Source organism: Silurus aristotelis (genome assembly GCF_946808225.1).
Source record: "Silurus aristotelis genome assembly, chromosome: 6".
Lineage (NCBI taxonomy): Eukaryota > Metazoa > Chordata > Actinopteri > Siluriformes > Siluridae > Silurus > Silurus aristotelis.
Window position 1 is genome coordinate 32,804,794 of NC_139579.1, and position 17,352 is coordinate 32,822,145.

Sequence of the window (17,352 nt, forward strand, 5' to 3'; positions counted from 1 at the left end):
ATTGCAGCTCTGATCCATTGTAGCAGTTTTTGAGGGGTTTTTTTTCCTCTGTACATAAAAGTCCTCACAATTGCGCTTAACATTGACCTGCTGCTACAGTACGTGCAGTTCACGCCACTCATGCTGCTTTGAATTCCATCATTTCAGCTGAGCAATTGAGTCTATAGTGGCTTTCATACGCTATGGTGTGGAATATGTTTCTCCAGATGATCTATTATTGCTATTTTTAATATTTAAATAACCCCTATAATGTAGAACGTCTGGCCAAAAAAGTCACCACCTGAATTTTAATGCAGAGCCTTCGATTGAATAATAACTGCAGTGATGAGTTTTCAGCTGCAACAACTTACTAGACCCTAACTGATGCACTGAGGAGCTTTCCATCTCCTCTGGTTCTGGACAAGATGGTCTTCAGTATTGCCCTTATCCAGAGCGACTTACAATTATTTATACAGCTGAGCAGTTCAGGGTTAAGAGCCTTGTTCAAGGGTCAAGCAGTGGAAGTTTAGTGGTGGTGAGAGATGGAGGTGATCAGAAGTCCAACACCTCAACCGCTGAGCTACCACTTTATTTGTATAGCCTACCTGCCTACTGCCTGACTTTCTCATACAAACCTGTGGGGGCAGTGTTATGATCTGAGGTTGCTTCTATGATCTCGTCTGGGTTCAGCAACATTATGTGCCCAAAAAATGAGGTCAACTGACTACTTATATATACTGAATGACCAGGATTTTTTTCCCAAAAAAACCTGCCTGGATTCATTGGGCTCGAATTGTGAATAAATGGTCCAGGGAGCATGAGACATAATTTTCATGACCATTGCCACCACTGAGTCCAGCTCTTAACACCAATGAGAATTTTTCGGGATGTGCTGGAGAAGTTGGTGAGAAGCCTGGAGTAAAGTTTATTGCAGGATGAAGAGATTACAGTGGATATTATACATTTCAGTTGATGAGGGAGCACACGGTTTGATGGGGTCCAATGAAATACTGTGTTAATGTTTTAGGTCAGGCAGTGTAAAATGTAAAATGGGGGGGGGGGGGGTCGCTGTTCTACTCAATTCCCATTCACAAAAAAATCCTTTATTCTCAGTAATGCTGACGTGTGGAATATTAACGTCTGTGCTGTGATAAACTGAGATTAGTTTATCCTTCCACAAACCTGATATGAAAATTCATGCAGCTTTAATTCACTCTGACATTTGTTTTTGTAGCGCTGATGTTTGGGATAGTCATGTTGACATTTTATCTTATGAGCTGTCTCTTTCTCTTTTTCTCTCTCTCTCTCTCTCTCTCTCTCTCTCTCTCTCTCTCTCTCTCTCTCTCTCTCTCTCTCTCTCTCTCTCTTTCTCTCTCTTTCGCACTCTCATCTTGCAGTTAGCAGTATGGGACTCCCTCCGTGGCATGAACGGAAGTTTGAAGGAGAGTAAAGTGGACAGCGGGATGCAAGGGGTTTTGCTGAGAGTTGCTACATTACTGGTATGCAATTTAACACTCTATTAAACAATATTGTGTAGAACTGTGTGTGTGTGTGTGTGTGTGTGTGTGTGTGTGTGTGTGTGTGTGTGTGTGTGTGTGTGTGTGTGTGTGTGTGTGATATCCCCTAGAAGCGAACCTCTAAGTGATTAACCGATTCATAAACACAGTTTCATATTAAGTGAACATCTAGCATCTGGATCGTTTGTTTGGCGATAATTCATAGGGGTAATAAATCAGCGGTCTCATTTCTCAGGACCGAGCTGAAGTTAAACAGCTGCTGGTGTGTTGTCTTTCCTTTCACTTCATCGTCTCGGCTCTGTGATAAATTAAAGTTTTCCGAGCAGCAAGCTGAAGAATTTGGCGCACTGCTCAGAGAAACCTTGGAGCCGGCTTGAAAAATGACACGTCATGACAGGGACACAAAGCGGATGTTCTCCGTATACTGACCAACCTGCAGGAGCAGTGATGACACATTTATCAGCATGTAGAGACAACACAAATAGAGTTACACAAAGATCACAAAAGTTTAAACAGGTGTTCTGCCATCGAAACACTCAGCTCTCTTCCTTTTAACTAGAATGAGACGTCAGGACAACCCAGAGGTGTAACATCGCTTGTGGAACTTACATACGTATGAGGTGCAACTTCCTACAAACATTTATACATTTGCCATGAAGAAGTTTGTAATTAAGTCATCATCAGTGAACAATTAAACAAGTGAATTCCAACTAAGGCCACGGCCGTCATTTTCAGCAGTGATGCACAGTAATTAAGGAAATGCAATTTGTTACTGTATTTAAGTAGCTTTTCTTTCATCTCTGTACTTTACTGCAGTATTTCCATTACAGGAGATTTCTACTGTTACTTCAATACATTTCAAAAGGCCCCCTGGTGGTCTAGTGGTTAGGATGCGGCGCTCTCACCGCTGTGGCCCAGGTTCGATCCCCGGTCAGGGAACCCACCCCAGCCACTCAGTGCCGGTCCCAAGCCCAGATTAATGGGGAGGGTTGCGTTAGGAAGGGCATCCAGCATAAAAACATGTTTCAAATCAAACATGCAGATGATCCGCTGTGGCGCCCCCTAATGGGAGAAGCTGAAAAAAAGTTTACTTCACTACATTTCAAAGTCAAATCTCCTACTTTTTATTACGTTTTGAGAAATCAGTTATTATTTACGAGGATAAAAAAGTGGTCAAACACGCAGCGAGTCACCAATCAGGGTCGAGCACACGCCCTGTTTTACACGTGTTTTGATTGATGCTCAGTGCTTCTACTGATCACCAACATACAGTTCATACATACAGTTCTAAAGCAACTTACATTCATCTTATTCATACAACTGAGCAGCCATGAGGTTAAGGGCCTTGCTCAGGGGCCCAGAAGTGGCAGCTTGTTGTGGCTGTGATTCGAACTTATGGCATTCAGATTCAAATTTTCAAAGATTCAAAGTCCATCGTCTGTAATAGGAACATTATAGACGTAATAAATCATATTCATTTTGTACTTTATTAAAGTTTTCTATTTTCTTTTACAGAAGTAATGTCACTGAGTGTAGCTCTACTTTAACTCAACTACTGTTCATGGTTTGTGTACTTCGTCCACCACTGGTTTTCAGTCAACAAAACACATTTTTTTGAAAACGTTCTCCAAAGTGGATTCATTTGAAAATGTCTTTTTCCCGTCGCAGAAAACGATGAGGCATTTTTTGTCATGTGACTGCCTTCCCTAGACGTCGCCGCCACTTTTCAAACAGCCGGGAAAGTAAATATGCTCGAGGCGGAAATGACGCAAGTCAGATTTTCTTAACGTTTTACTCACGTGCAGTACAGGGACATAAGCAATCATTCTGGGAAACAATTAAAAACAATTTCAGACGAAAAGACACAGTTGTGAAATGTATCCGGTTTAGTGTAGACGTAACCTAAAAAAAGACTTCATGTTAAAGCTTTAATGAATTCAGAAATCTGCTGCTCATATTAATAAAAACTCATTAGTTCCTGTTTGACAGTAAAGTACACAGTTACAGATGTTTTTTTAATAAGGGCTCACAGTGTCAGTAACTGACATCACACAGATGACAATGAGTTCCCTTTTGGGTCTGGTTCCACTGAAGGTTTGTTCCTCAAATCATCTCAGGGAGGTTTTCCTTCAACACCATCACTTCTGACTTGCTAATTAAGGAGAAATGTATGAATTTAACAAATATTTTTATCATTTGTATATTTCTGTATCGCTGCTTTAGGACAATGATCTATAAATAAAATAGAATTCAACTAAACTGTGTCTGGCACAAGAACGCATTTGGTGTAAGCATGTTTAGATGAAGAAGACCAGAGACCAGCTCATGTCAATCTGTCTGCCTTTGTGAAAGCCATCTGGACTGTGCAGCAGTATGAAGATCGTTTCTAAAACAGTTCTGCTTAAACCTAAAAGGACATTAGCAGCATTTTGGAGATCCAGCATGGTCACAATCATGTAGAGATTCCGAAGGGGTCACTGAGATTTAAACCTGAGGCGCCAGAGAAGGTCATTTAAAGGGTGATGGTGAAACAGTTCTTTGCTCTTATCTCACCTATTGCAAGTGAATTTGCTTCAGGCTCAGTAGAGGCACCAGAGGATCTATAATATCTGCTTTCTACTTATTATTAAAGTCCTCGTTTTGCTGCACACCTCTGGTTCGAGGTCACACCGCAGGTCGGGGGAGTGAGGGATTGTGAAGAGAAACACCAAACTTGCCACTTTCATCTCCTTAAACAGTGAAGAGAGGCAGTGCATTGAAGCAAACATCAGATTAAGGAACATCTATTAGTGACTTTCTTTGAAGAAACATTCAGCTCGCCTGAAAACGACTGTAAGTAAAGTGGTTCAGAAGATATTTGGGAAAATGGTCGAGATGGATTTGTGCCCAAATTAGATGGAGCATTCAATTCAATTCAACTGCTGTTTATTTGTAGGGTGCTTTTAACACTGCACGTTGTCTTGAAGCAGCTTTGCACACATAAAGAGGTTATAAAGTTCTATAAAAGAGGGTTATAAAGGTTTATCGGTTTAGTGTCTATAAGTTTGATGTAGTTGAGTAAAAAAGTCAAATATTTGATTTGGAAATGTAGTGAAGTCACACTGAAAGTCTCCGCGAATGGAAATACTTCAGTGAAGTACAAACACACGGAAAAACTACTTAAGTGCAGTAACAAATTACATCCACTGCTTAACTGTCCTGCACTGATTGTAGTCGACTGTTGATATAAATTACAGTTTGTTTCTGATTGGATTGAAGCAACATGAATGATGTTCGTAGACGCCATTGACAGACTTCTGGATTGATTGGACATGAATAGGATTTTGTTTGCAACTCCGGATTTAACATAATTAAATGATTAACTGGACAGCAGGGAAAACGTTCTCCTAGCGTTTGGCAGATGTCATTATTCATTATTTAGATTGACTTACAATTATCCTATTTGTACTACTGAGCAGATTGAGGTTGAGGGTCTTGGTCAAAGGCCCAGCAGTGGCAACTTAGTGATGCTGGGATTTGAGCTCGCAATTTTCTGCTCAGAAGTCCAAAATCCAACATCTTAATAATTCAGCTTCCATGTGCCCACATGCTGTTTGGTTTCCATCAACACTCTGTGTGTACAGTTTTGTGTTGTTAATTGCTAAATGATAGAGTTTAATACGAGTTATTTCAGTGCCTGGATATCGCTATGGGATTTACATCTGAGAATGTCTGTTCAATCATGAGATGATCTTCTGCTATTTATAACAATGTTTTGATTTCACTTTGTTGATGAATTCCTGACCCTGTTATTTGGCCCCTCATGGAGTCTAAGGTTTATCCTTTGGGTCAATAAGTTTCTTTTGTACTTGTGTGTTTTTTTTTGCTGAATCTTACAGAGTCATATTTTACATCTGCCACCTATTGTTTTTCTTGCCGGGCTCAGGAGACCTCCCGTCCCCACGTCTGCTTCAGTAGATAATTAATTCACAGCATGTACTGTTTGTAGGATGTTTTCTTGTTTTTGCTCAAAAAAGTGTGGGTTCAGCTTGTGGTCACCTTCATCCCTGAAGATATCAATTAGTAATGATATCCTACTTCTTTTACTTCTGTTTCTAACGTTAATTAACTGAGCTGCAGTTGATTTTCCAACATTAGACCTGTTTCATCCTGTGGGATATTCAGCTTCAGGAGATCAGAGGTTTATGCCAGATTAAAAAAAATATACTGATCTGTAAACATTGTGGCTTTTGAACTTAAAGGCATGAGGGCAAGTTTATAAAGGGGAAAAAGTTGCTTTTTACTGTTGCATGTACATTACAGGACAGTGAAATTCTTTTTTGCATATCCAAAAGATGTTATTAGTTGGAGTCAGAGCACAGGGTCAGCCATGAAACAGCACTCCTGAAGCACAAAGGGTTAAGGGCCTCTCTCTAGGGCCCAAGAGTGGCAGCTTGGAGGTACTGAGGTTTGAACTTCTGACCTTCTGATGAGCAACTCTTAACCAATGAGCTCCCAATTCCCCATCCCCCCACCCCCCACAATGTTTGCTAATGTTCTTATAATTCATAAGGTCATGTCGAGATTCAAAACTCTCACACAAGAGTGATTCTATTCATACTAACACACGTTACTCCGACTGTCAATTGTGTATAAAATAGCCATCAATAGCATAATGCTAACTCCCAGAGGCTGTGAGGGAGGATTCTAAATGACCCTCTTCAGCCCCAGATGGCAGCTAGTGATTTTTTTCCTAGCATAATAAAATGTTTGGATCTGGCAGGATATTATGGACTGGTTTATGAGCTTTTTCCTTTACTTTTTACTGCAGGATTTTCTCTTGAACCAGTTTTCTTCAACCTTCACCCAGGCCATTCTTGAATCTTACTGTTATGATGATGTGTTTTCAACCTCAACCTGAACCTCAAACTCTCAACCTCTCTACAATATATGTAGAGAATGTGGGATTATAAAAATGTACAATGTATTAACACCTGTACAAAAGTTATACACACTGTATATACAGATGATATATAGATATGAGGAAAAACTAGCGCAGGGGTCGGAAAACGTTTCTTTGTTTCTTTAAGGGCCACATATTTTTTTTTCTTTCTTTAATGGGGACAACAGACCACCAGTGACACCAGTATAATTGTGTAGATTTTATTATAATTTCAAAAGTATTTATTTTGCCTCCTAATGCTGGATTAGTTTATTATTTTGTTCTGCACTGTACAGACAAATGAGCGTCACTTTTCAAGAGATTCTGTGTATCGCCTATTAAAACAGCATTATTACTGCATTATAGCATTTTTTCATAATCATTGGTAATTGAAAATGTGCTAAAGGAAATAAATATGGATATACGTATTAATAAATAGAATTATGTAATTAATAAATTATAAATATTAGATGTAGCACTCTCCGTGCAGCATGCAGTCTCGTGTATAAATGAACAGCACGTAGTGTCAGGTGCCAAACAGAAGCAAGAAAATCAATGCCTCAACCGCTATTAATAACTAAAGGGAAATTTTAGGTTGAAATCCAACATTTATTACCAAATACAGGTGTGAGTAAAACACATATTTGCAATTACACATTCAAAATATGTCCCTGGCACTGTTCAGAGGGCTGTTCTTAATGTGGAGGCGGGCCATATTCGGCCTGAGGGCCGTAGTTTGGGGACCCCTGTTGTGGGATATACTGTATAATAAATTATATACAGTATAATTGAAAAAAATGATTGGATATCAGATTAGACTGATACAGTGAACGACCTGATTACTAGAAATTCATCCAGCCCTAGTTCACCTGTAAGCCATTCTGTAATGACCTGCTTTCTGTAAGGCCATTAGTCAGTTTAAGCCCAGATCTTTGGCTGAACAAAATTACCTTCTGCAAGATATCTGTTATCATGGAGCCTGAGCCAAAGTTGTCATGATGTGACAAGTTTAAACTATAAACAGTTTAGGTTCCACCACTGTGCAGCCAGACCTCATTTATGGGGTTTTCCTGATCAGCTAAGCTTCTCTGGTCTGCTTCAGGAAACCAGGGCATCATTGGTATCTTTTCTTTACAACTTTTAAAAACCCCAACTGCAGTAAATAAGTGCAAAATTTGCACACTCATTGCTGTTGCAGTATTTGTGTGTGTGTGTGTGTGTGTGTGTGTGTGTGTGTGTGTGTGTGTGTGTGTGTGTGTGTGTGTGTGTGTGTGTGTGTGTTTTAGCTCTGCAAACATTCTCTCTTTAATTTTGTATTTGTTACTTTACTTTTAAAAGCTCTATTTCCATTTTAATAAGCCTGTGTTTTCTCCAGCATGGTGAAGTTAATAGATAACTTGGAATCTCATTATATAATAGAAGATCTCAGCTCAGTTGCTGCCTGTTAAGTTTTATCAGTTGTCTAAATCATTCCTGTCAACCTGTGCTAATTGGAGCGCTAGCAACGCTAATAACAGCGTTAGCCGAGCTGTCTGTGTGAATGGAGTACCAAAGTGTCGTTTTGTGGTGTGTTTCAGGAGGAACCCTTTGTGATGGCAGCCGAGAGCACACTTGGACAACCGAAGCGTTATAAAGGGTTCTCCATCGACATGTTGGATGCCTTGGCCAAAATGCTTGGCTTTAAATATGAGATCTATCAGGTTGCAGATGGAAAATACGGCTCTCCACAACTCAATGGCTCCTGGGACGGACTGATCGGGGAACTCACTAACAAGGCAATCGTGAATGACCAATCAGCAATCACCAACATGTTTATTTAAAGCAGGACAATACTCAAGTTTCAATGTTTTAGTTTTGGTTCTCTGTAGAACCTCACATTAAAGAATCAAGTGCACTAATTAGTGAACTACATCAGAGTACATTAGTGTAGATCAATGTTCATTCTGAACTGTGGCAAGTCACTTGTGGTAATTGTAGTTTTTGCCTCTTGTGGGCAATTACAGTTGAAGCTTGTGGGCGTGGCCTGTTCAGAAGCACAAAGCAATGTTATACATACACCAATCAGGCATAACATTATGAAGTAAAATAATTCTGAGTGGTGAAGTGAAGAACACTGATGATCTTCATCATGGCACCTGTTAGTGGGTGGATTTATTTATTAGGCAGCAGGTGAACATTTTGTCCTCAAAGTTGATGTTAGAAGCAGGAAAAGTGGGCGAGTGTAAGGATTTGAGCGAGTTTGACAAATTGTAAAGTCTAGACGTCTGGGTCAGGGCATCTCCAAAACTGCAGCTCTTGTGGGATGTTCCTGGTCTGCAGTGGTCAGAATCTATCAAAAGTGCTCCAAGGAAGGAACAGTGGTGAACCGGCAACAGGGTCGTGGGGGACGAGGATTATTGATGAACGTGGGGAGCAAAAGCTGGTCCGTGTGGTCCGATCCAACAGACAAGCTCCTGTAGCTCAAACTGCTGTAGAAGTTAATGTTCAAAGCAGCAAAACCCCTTTTTAGCAGCAAAAGGGGACCAACACATTATTAGGCAGGTGGTCATCATGTTATGCCTTATAAGTGTATGCATAGGTGTTTGTTGCATTGTTGCGTCTGAGCTTCTCTAAACCAGCTGTTCTCTCACTATTTCTGTTTATTGATGTGTAATATTGTGTGTCATGCAGAGGGCAGACCTGGCGATTTCAGCAATCACCATCACTCCAGAGCGCGAGGGCGTGGTCGACTTCACCAAGCGCTACCTGGATTACTCTGTAGGGATTTTAATGAGCAAGTCTGTGGAGAAACTGTCAATCTTTTCCCTTCTCGCGCCCTTTGACCTCTCAGTGTGGGTGTGTCTCTGTGCCGCCGTGCCCGTGGTGGGAGTGATGATTTTTATCCTGCGCCGTGTTCAGTCGGTCTGTTCACGCCAGAACGCTGCCACAGCCAACGCTGCCAACACCAACTTACTGAACACAGTGTGGATCGTTTATGGAGCCTTCACACAACAAGGTAACACAATAACGACATTTCTTGTAAGATTTGATGTACCATTTGACCATTTGTCCTATAGTACATAGAACTAAAAGTTAGTATAATTGTAGTATGTTTGTGTGCTTCAGGTGTGGAGTCAATGGTTGCTTCAGTATCAGTGAGAATCGCATTGGGAAGCTGGTGGCTCTTCACACTCATCGTGTGTTCATCTTACACAGCTAATCTCACAGTGTACCTCACTTCACACAGATTGGACAACACAGTCAAGTAAGACTCACTTTCCCGACTCGAATCGGTTTTGCCGATTAATCGGCACCGATGGTAGATTGTTGGAACTATCAGTAAAAATCAATTCCAATAGTTTTTCCAGGTAGCGTTATGCAGTAAGAGAGTGGCCTCTAGAGGCGAATTACTGACACCATGTGCTGTTTTTTTCTATTGTTTTAGATGCAGCTCTTTATTTGTTTGAAGTGTTCCTTTTTGTTTAATTTTAAATGCATGTCTTTTATTTTTCTCAATATTTACTATATTATAATCAGGGGTTCTGTGGAGTCTTAAAAAGTAAAAAAAAAAAAAAAAAAAAAAAAAAAAAAAAAAAAAAAAGGCTTAAATTTTAGGCCTTAAAAAGTCTTACATTTGCTGTTTTAGGTTGTAAATAATTTAAAACAGGTCTTAATTTACTGCTTCCTCTAATGCTCATTTAAATGCTCCTGCAGCACTTTAGAACTTTAGAATGTTTTTTTGTAGTTCTTTATTTGCACTGTTTCAAAATTTTTTCGATATGTTTCAACTACAAATGAGACCAACACACAACAGCCAATCAGCTTTCTGTTATTGGTATGAATTTCTCTTGGATTGTACCACAGACGTAAAACTGGTTTTTTTTTCCAGCTATGAGAAAGTTCAAGTTATATTTATATTTATTATATTATAATTAGTTATTAAATTTAATACAAATAAAATAAAATTATTAAGGGTTAAGGCCATTTGCTAACAATATATGTGTTGTTATACAGATCGTACTTTTTATTCTTAAAGGTCTTATAAAGTCTTACATTTTACTTTGTAAAACATGCAGAAACCCCATTATTATTAATAATATATTCATATTTATTTTAATTAGCACATTTTCATGATTCACTACTGGGTTTTTTTTGGGGGGAGGGGTTTTGGTAGTAAATTTTGGATCTGTTTTACATCCAGCAATATTTATATCCAGTATCTATTTTAAAAACTATCGGTTGTTTAATCAGTTATCGCTAAGAAGTACATGCCGTTGTTTACATGGCGTTTTTGCACATCTTTTTTTGGATTGCTGTTATTGCTACATTTTTATTAATTACAATGTTCACTTCTCTCTTTTACACACCGCAGTGTTTAATATACAACAAGTTTTCTGGCGCCGCTGTTTTGTGTTTTGTGTATTTGTCTTACACTCTCTTGTATTGTCTTTGCACTGTTTTCACCAGGTTTCATACGATGCATTTTATGTGGCATGGACACTTACTAGTTCTCAGCCCTGTGTTTTCTGTGATTGTTGTTGTATGTAGCACCAAGGTTCAGGAGGAACATTGTTTCATTTCACTGTGTACTGCGTCAAATATATATGGTTGAAATGACAATAAAAGCTTCTTGACTTGAATTACGATACAATCAAGCTATCAGTGTCGGTAAAATCCACTGTCAGTCCACCTCTAGATCTGACACACTGATTTTATGTTCAGCCATTTAATCTAGTTTGGTTTCCTCTGTACAGTATAACCCTTCACTAATGGTGCTTATGCAATATGCTTTTCCTCCAAATTCCCAAACTGTCTTATTACTAGACCAACACTAAATTTTTGCACCAATTTTGAATTGCTTCCAGAGAACCGAATAATCAAAATATGGGGAAGTCTGAGAAAAGTTTACAGACAAGATGATCAGAAAGGAAATCAGAGGGAAGCAACGATCCAGCAGTGATTTGGTGATGTTGGGATAAGATCATGGAGAATATAAGGACAGGAAAAGTGAGAGATGATCAGGAAGGAGATCATTGAGCAGATCTGGAGGTGATTCATTTAAAATCTTGAGGAGACAAAAAAAGGAAGTCAGAAGAGAACATAATAGAGATGATTAGAATGTAAATCATGGATAAGGTCAGGAGAAGATAATGAAGAAGATCAAGGTGGTGATCCATTAAAGCTTATGGAAGAGATTGGAGAGGATTTTTGGAAAATCAATTCTATAAGCAACGATGAGATCAAAGGAAGAAAATAGAAAGCACGAGGAAGGACATAATGAAGGTAAACAATTAAAATAGGTATTTTAGTAAATTCCCAGTGGGGATATTACATGTTATAGGAGCTGTGCTAATGTGGATGTTTTGGATGATCTACACAGCAGTGAAAAATACCAGTGTTGTGTTGGATAATGTGACCCCAGGACAGTAGCAACTGATCCCAAAAGAACACAGTGAGAAACTGCAGCAGCAGCAGATTTGTGTTTACCAAATGTAACAAAATGTCTCCTAGTGACAACAAGCCAAGTGCTGAGTGTGTAAGTCTAACAGTTTTAAATATGGCATGACTTATAGTATCGAAGGCAGAACTTTGAGAGCAGAGTGCAGTGTGTATCGAAACTCATCAAGAGAAAAATCCATTTCAAACTTGTCATGGAGAAGACCAAAACTTAAGGAGAAAGCAAGAATCATGGAAGAGATTTTCAAAAATCAGGTTAAATTTACGTTTGAAATCAGATAGAGATTTTGGGAGACATCAGCTGGCAGTTCTGGAGTTAATCTACCTGGAAAATAGGTGACAAATGTAGAAAGGATTAGGTGTCGATCAAAGAGGAGATCAGTAGGAGATCAAGGAAGACATTGGGTGGGGAGCAGATGGAGATTTTTGAAGACATGAAGCTGACATTGTGGAGGATATTAATTAAGGGAATAGTTGAATAATGTGGACAAGATCAAATGGTCATCCTGGGGGAGATCAGGAAGAGCTGGTGGCGTAGATCAGCAACAATAGACAGAGACTGTAAGAGATCAGTGAGGAGAACAGAAGGTGATCATAGAGGATATTGGGAAGGAGATCAGGACGAACCAGTGTAAAATTATGGATTGAAACCTGATCATGGAGGCTGTGAAGCACAGAAGTAGACATTTGCTGAAGTCATGTGTAAAGGTTGGGCTAAACTAGCCACCTCTGTCCATGGTGCTGATGTACTGAAGACTGGGTGATGTACTTTAGATGCAGGTATAAAACTACCAACGACTTTCTTTTTCCTTCCTGAAGACCTTGGTATATTGACAATGGACCATGATGTTCAATTAATGGCTTTGACCGGTTGGTTATTGTTATTCCGATCAGCGCTGACTTCAGACGCATCTCTCACGCACTCGATTAACAAATCCAATTATCTGAGCCATTCTCATTAATGCAGAGTTAAATTAACACCATTGATGCACATCAGACTTCAACGACTTCAAGAAAACACTTACGCTGTTAATTGTTTTTCTGACATGTATGTCATAGTGTTCACTTCATCTACAATTCTCCGGGGACTCACGCCTGCTTATCTAATGAAGCAATGAGAAAGCCATCCACGTCTGTAACACTCTTCTTTTCCGCGTGTGTGTGTGTGTAGGTCTCTGCAGGATCTGGCACAGCAGTCAGGCGTTAATTACGGCACAGTGAGAGACTCAGCAGTGTTTGAATATTTCAAGATGAAGGGAACGAACCCACTGGAGCAGGACAGCACATTCTCTGAGCTGTGGAGGACCATCAACAAACATCAAGGACAGGAAAACTGTGTGCACTCTCCGGCTGAAGGAATAAGAAAGGTAATGCAGATGAAAAGTTTAGTTACACTCTATGATAAAGGAGTGACGATGCCCTTAATTCTAGTGTTAAAGCCAGTACTTTAGTTTATATAAGGTTTCTTTACTCCAATTATGGCAGGGTGAAAACCCCTCAGTGCCGAAGAAAACACCATGGCAAAGAATTCTCTCTCTCTGCATTAGTGGGTTATTTAATGATTGAAAAAAGCGACACCTTAAAAACAGATAGACAATCTTCATTAAAGTGATTTCTCATAGTTCAGCTGCTGGCAATGAATCTGCAGCATGTCCTGGATACACGAGGCAGGAATACACCCTGGATGTGATGCCAGTTCTTAGCAGGACACCATGTACACACTCATTTACACATAAGGCCAATTTGCTGGCACGGCAAGTCCACCCATTAGTACAGTTTTGGCAGGTGAAAGAAAACCAGAGAACCTGGAGGAACCCCAAATACAAATTCAGTAACCTGAAATGTAAGACACATCACATTGTACTATTGGTGCATAATGTATTTTTTTTGCGGTGGATTTGGTCAAATATTTATGAAGAGTATGTTAACATGTAGTCAGATGCATGTGCACATGTGCATGTAATTAGTTACATGTGCTATAACTTTCGTTAGAAAAGAAACCTTCGACTTTTCTGCTATCTGTTTTTTACTGTTGCTACAAATATATTTTCACCTAATATATACCTTAATGTGTATATTTATTTATTTTTTCTTATTTGTATTTTTTACTTTAATCTTTACAACTGCAACCAAACAAAAGTGTTTAACAACACTATACAGTGTGATGAGGGTGTAAGTTGGGGCTCCGGAAAAGGAAGATCTAAGACCTAAGGAAGTCCTACTGACAAAATGCTCGACTAAATGAATGCTTTCAGCATCGACTTGAACACTGAGACTGTGTCTGAGTCCCGAACACTGATTGGAAGGTTGTTCCATAACTGAGGAGTTTATAGGAGAAACATCTGCCCCCTGCTGTAATCTTTATTATTTGAGGTACCAACAAATAACCTGCACCTTTTGATCTAAGTATGTGTGAAGGATTATACTGGTACAATAGTTCAATCAGATACTGCGGCGTGAGAGTGTTAAGTGCTTTATATGTCAGTAGCAGTATTTATAATCAATGCGAGATTTAATTGGGTTGGGAGCAGTGTAGATGATTAAAACAGGGGCGATGTGGTCATATAAATCTCAGACACTTGCTGCTGCATTCTGAACTAACTGAAGCTTATTTATGCACTTACTCCAACACCCAGAGAGTAAATCTCGATGTACAAAAGCATGAACTATTTTTTCTACTTCCTATAACATCAGATTTCTTATTTTAGCAATATTTCTAAAGTGAAAGAAAGAGATCCTGGTAATATTATTCACGTGAGCCTCAAAGGAAAGACTCGAGTCAATAATCACACTGCTTTTTTAGGTTTGCTTTGTCTTTTATAAAAATAAAAAAATTAAATCCTCTCAACAGAGTTGTAGGCTGATTTATCTTAAGTTTGTAATCTAGTGTACCAGTGTAGATTTATTCATTGAAAGAGACTCAAAGCACTTTTGTACTTCACTCTGGAGACGGGGGTCTGCTAAATGCTATAAAGATAAATGTACTGCTGTACACACTGAGACAGAAACACCATGCGGAGATTCTACGGAATCGGAAAGTTTGCTTCTAGATGCATGTGGTCCTAGTAAAAGAACCTAGTAAAAAAATGTATCAAGCATCCACTGTCTAATGTCCTTTACACACTCCTCAACATTGTTAAGCTGATCTCTCTCATCTGGCTTTGCTGAAATATACAGCTGTGTGTCATCAGCATAGCAATGGAAGCGAATACCATGTTAATGTATAATTTCACCCAGAGGCAGCAGATATAAAGAGAAAAGCAGTGGGCCTAAGACAGATCCTTGCAGAACACCAAAATTTACCTCAGAGAGTGTGGAGAACTCACCATTTACATCAACAAACTGATAGCGATCAGTCAAATAAGACCTGAGCCAGGAGAGAGCTGTTCCCTTTATTCCAACAACATTCTCCAGTCCAGCAAGCAGGAGATTATGATCAATGGTGTCAAAAGCTGCACTGAGGTCGATGGTCATTTACCACTTAAAGCCGAAATCCTGACTGATACATTTCACAAATGTTATTCCTCAGTAGATGTGAGCAGAACTGCTGTGCTTCAACCTTTTCTAAAATTTTGGATATAAATGGGAGGTTTGATATTGGGCTGTAGTTGGACAGCTGACAGGGTGAAGGGCAGGTTTCTTAATTAGGTGGTTGATATCAGAGAGTTGGAAGGATTTAGGTTCATAACCAGTGCCATTGGTTGCATCTTTAAAAGGTCATGTGACATTAGTCAGGCTTTCTGCAGAAGCAATGGTATTGGCCAATCCTTTTAGATGTAGCATGTGGCATTTGTCCAACATTCTGCATAAGCAAATGGTATTGGACAATATATTCTGTGCGAATGAGGGGTATTGGTCAGACCTTCTGTAGGAGCAGGCGATATTGATCAAACCTTGGTTTTGGTCCAAAGTTCTCTGGGAGCAAGTGGTATTGGTTAGACTTTGGTATTGATCAGTCTTTTTGTGGGAGCAAGCGTTATTGGTCAGTATTTCTCTGGGTCCAGGTGATATCGGTCAAACTTTCTGCAGAGAATTAAAGAGAATGGTATTAATCAATTATTTTTGCAGAAGCAGGCAGTATTGTTCGAATGTCTGCAGGATTAGACAGGATTTGGCAAATGATGGGTGGAGCTCTTTGGTTAAGGCATTAGATTTTGGATCAGAAGGTTGAGAGTTCAAATTCCAACACCACCAAGCTGCCACTGCTGTTCCCCTAGAAAATGGCCCCTTAACTGCGCTGAATAAGTTGATCAGTCCTGAATGCCATAAATAAAAATGTTCTGAAGGATGATATTAGTCAAAAATTTTATAAAAAATTAGTACTGGTCAAGGAGGCAACCAAAATGTTCTTCTGTAGTGGGTGGTATTGGTCAAACCTTCTGCAAGAAGGGTTAGTATTTGTTTAAATTTCTCCAGGAGCAGGTGCTATCGATCAGTGCCTCTGTGGGAACAGGTGGAACTGGTCAATAGTTTGCAAAAGGACACAGCAGAATTTGGTTGAGTGTCTGTGGGAGAGGGAATGATTTTGAATAAAAAACAGTCCTGCTGTTCATAACAAGCCTCACTCCTCATTCATGAATATCTGTTCTCAGTAGATATGAGAATCGTTCAGTTTTCTGCTTTGACCCTTTAATAGTAATGGCCCGATGCAGGTCCGCACTTCCATAGGTTATCTCATGGGTTAGGAGTTGGGATGAACCTTACCCATGAAATTCAGTTATTGATTGTTCATTTCTGTTTTATTCTTGCTTTTGACTTTTTTTGTTTCTGAGTGGAGACATGATTGAGTAATAGAATACCGAGTAGTAATCTATTTCACTGGTGTAAAGTGTTTGTATGTCAGCAGTGGACTTTAATAAATTAAATGTAATTTGTTAATGTACCTAAGTAGCTTTTAATAAACGTCAACTTTACTAAAGTATTTACATTTGGACAGACTTTTACTTTAACTTCACTCCATTTCAAATATCTTACTTTGTACATTTTTCAATTAGTCGTTCCTTTTTATTAATGAGAATAAAAACTGGTGAAACACGCAGCGAGTCACCAATCAGGATCGAGCACACGCTCTGTTTTACACGTGTTCTGATCGGCACTCGGTGCATCTACTGATCACCAACATACAGTTCAGCATCAGTTCAACATCAAGCAGAACATTTAGAGAGGAATCAATGATGAAGAAACTCCAGACTCGAACTCACCACCACACACGTGGATTTATTTGTGTGATTATTTGAAGTAGTAGAAAAGAAGGTTTTGTGTTCATGATCACTGTAATAGAAATTAATCAGTGTTTGAGTCATTAATATCATTCTATTAATAGATCAGTGTGCTGAGAGTCACATTCGAGTCTTTACACATAAACTGGGGTGATTAAGTGAAGAATCTTGTGATAAAAATGATAATAGGAACATTATAGTTATAATAAATCACTACTCTGGATACTTAAGTACATTTGAAGGTAAAAACATTTTACTTGTGAAAGTTTAAAGAAGCAAT

At 39.1% G+C, this 17,352-nt stretch overlaps 1 protein-coding gene across 2 annotated transcripts in view; it reads left to right on the forward strand.

Annotated features, from left to right (window-relative positions):
- Nucleotides 1-17,352, forward strand: part of grid1a (glutamate receptor, ionotropic, delta 1a) — a 278,456-nt gene that overhangs the window by 245,580 nt on the left and 15,524 nt on the right. Inside the window, exons 9-13 of one of the 2 annotated variants that reach the window (XM_083544591.1) lie at nt 1,377-1,478; nt 7,995-8,192; nt 9,088-9,412; nt 9,523-9,661; nt 13,025-13,220. In XM_083544591.1, coding sequence (XP_083400717.1) covers nt 1,377-1,478; nt 7,995-8,192; nt 9,088-9,412; nt 9,523-9,661; nt 13,025-13,220 — 960 coding nt within the window. The remainder of the gene's footprint in view (nt 1-1,376; nt 1,479-7,994; nt 8,193-9,087; nt 9,413-9,522; nt 9,662-13,024; nt 13,221-17,352) is intronic. The other variant, XM_083544592.1, reaches the window with a different exon arrangement.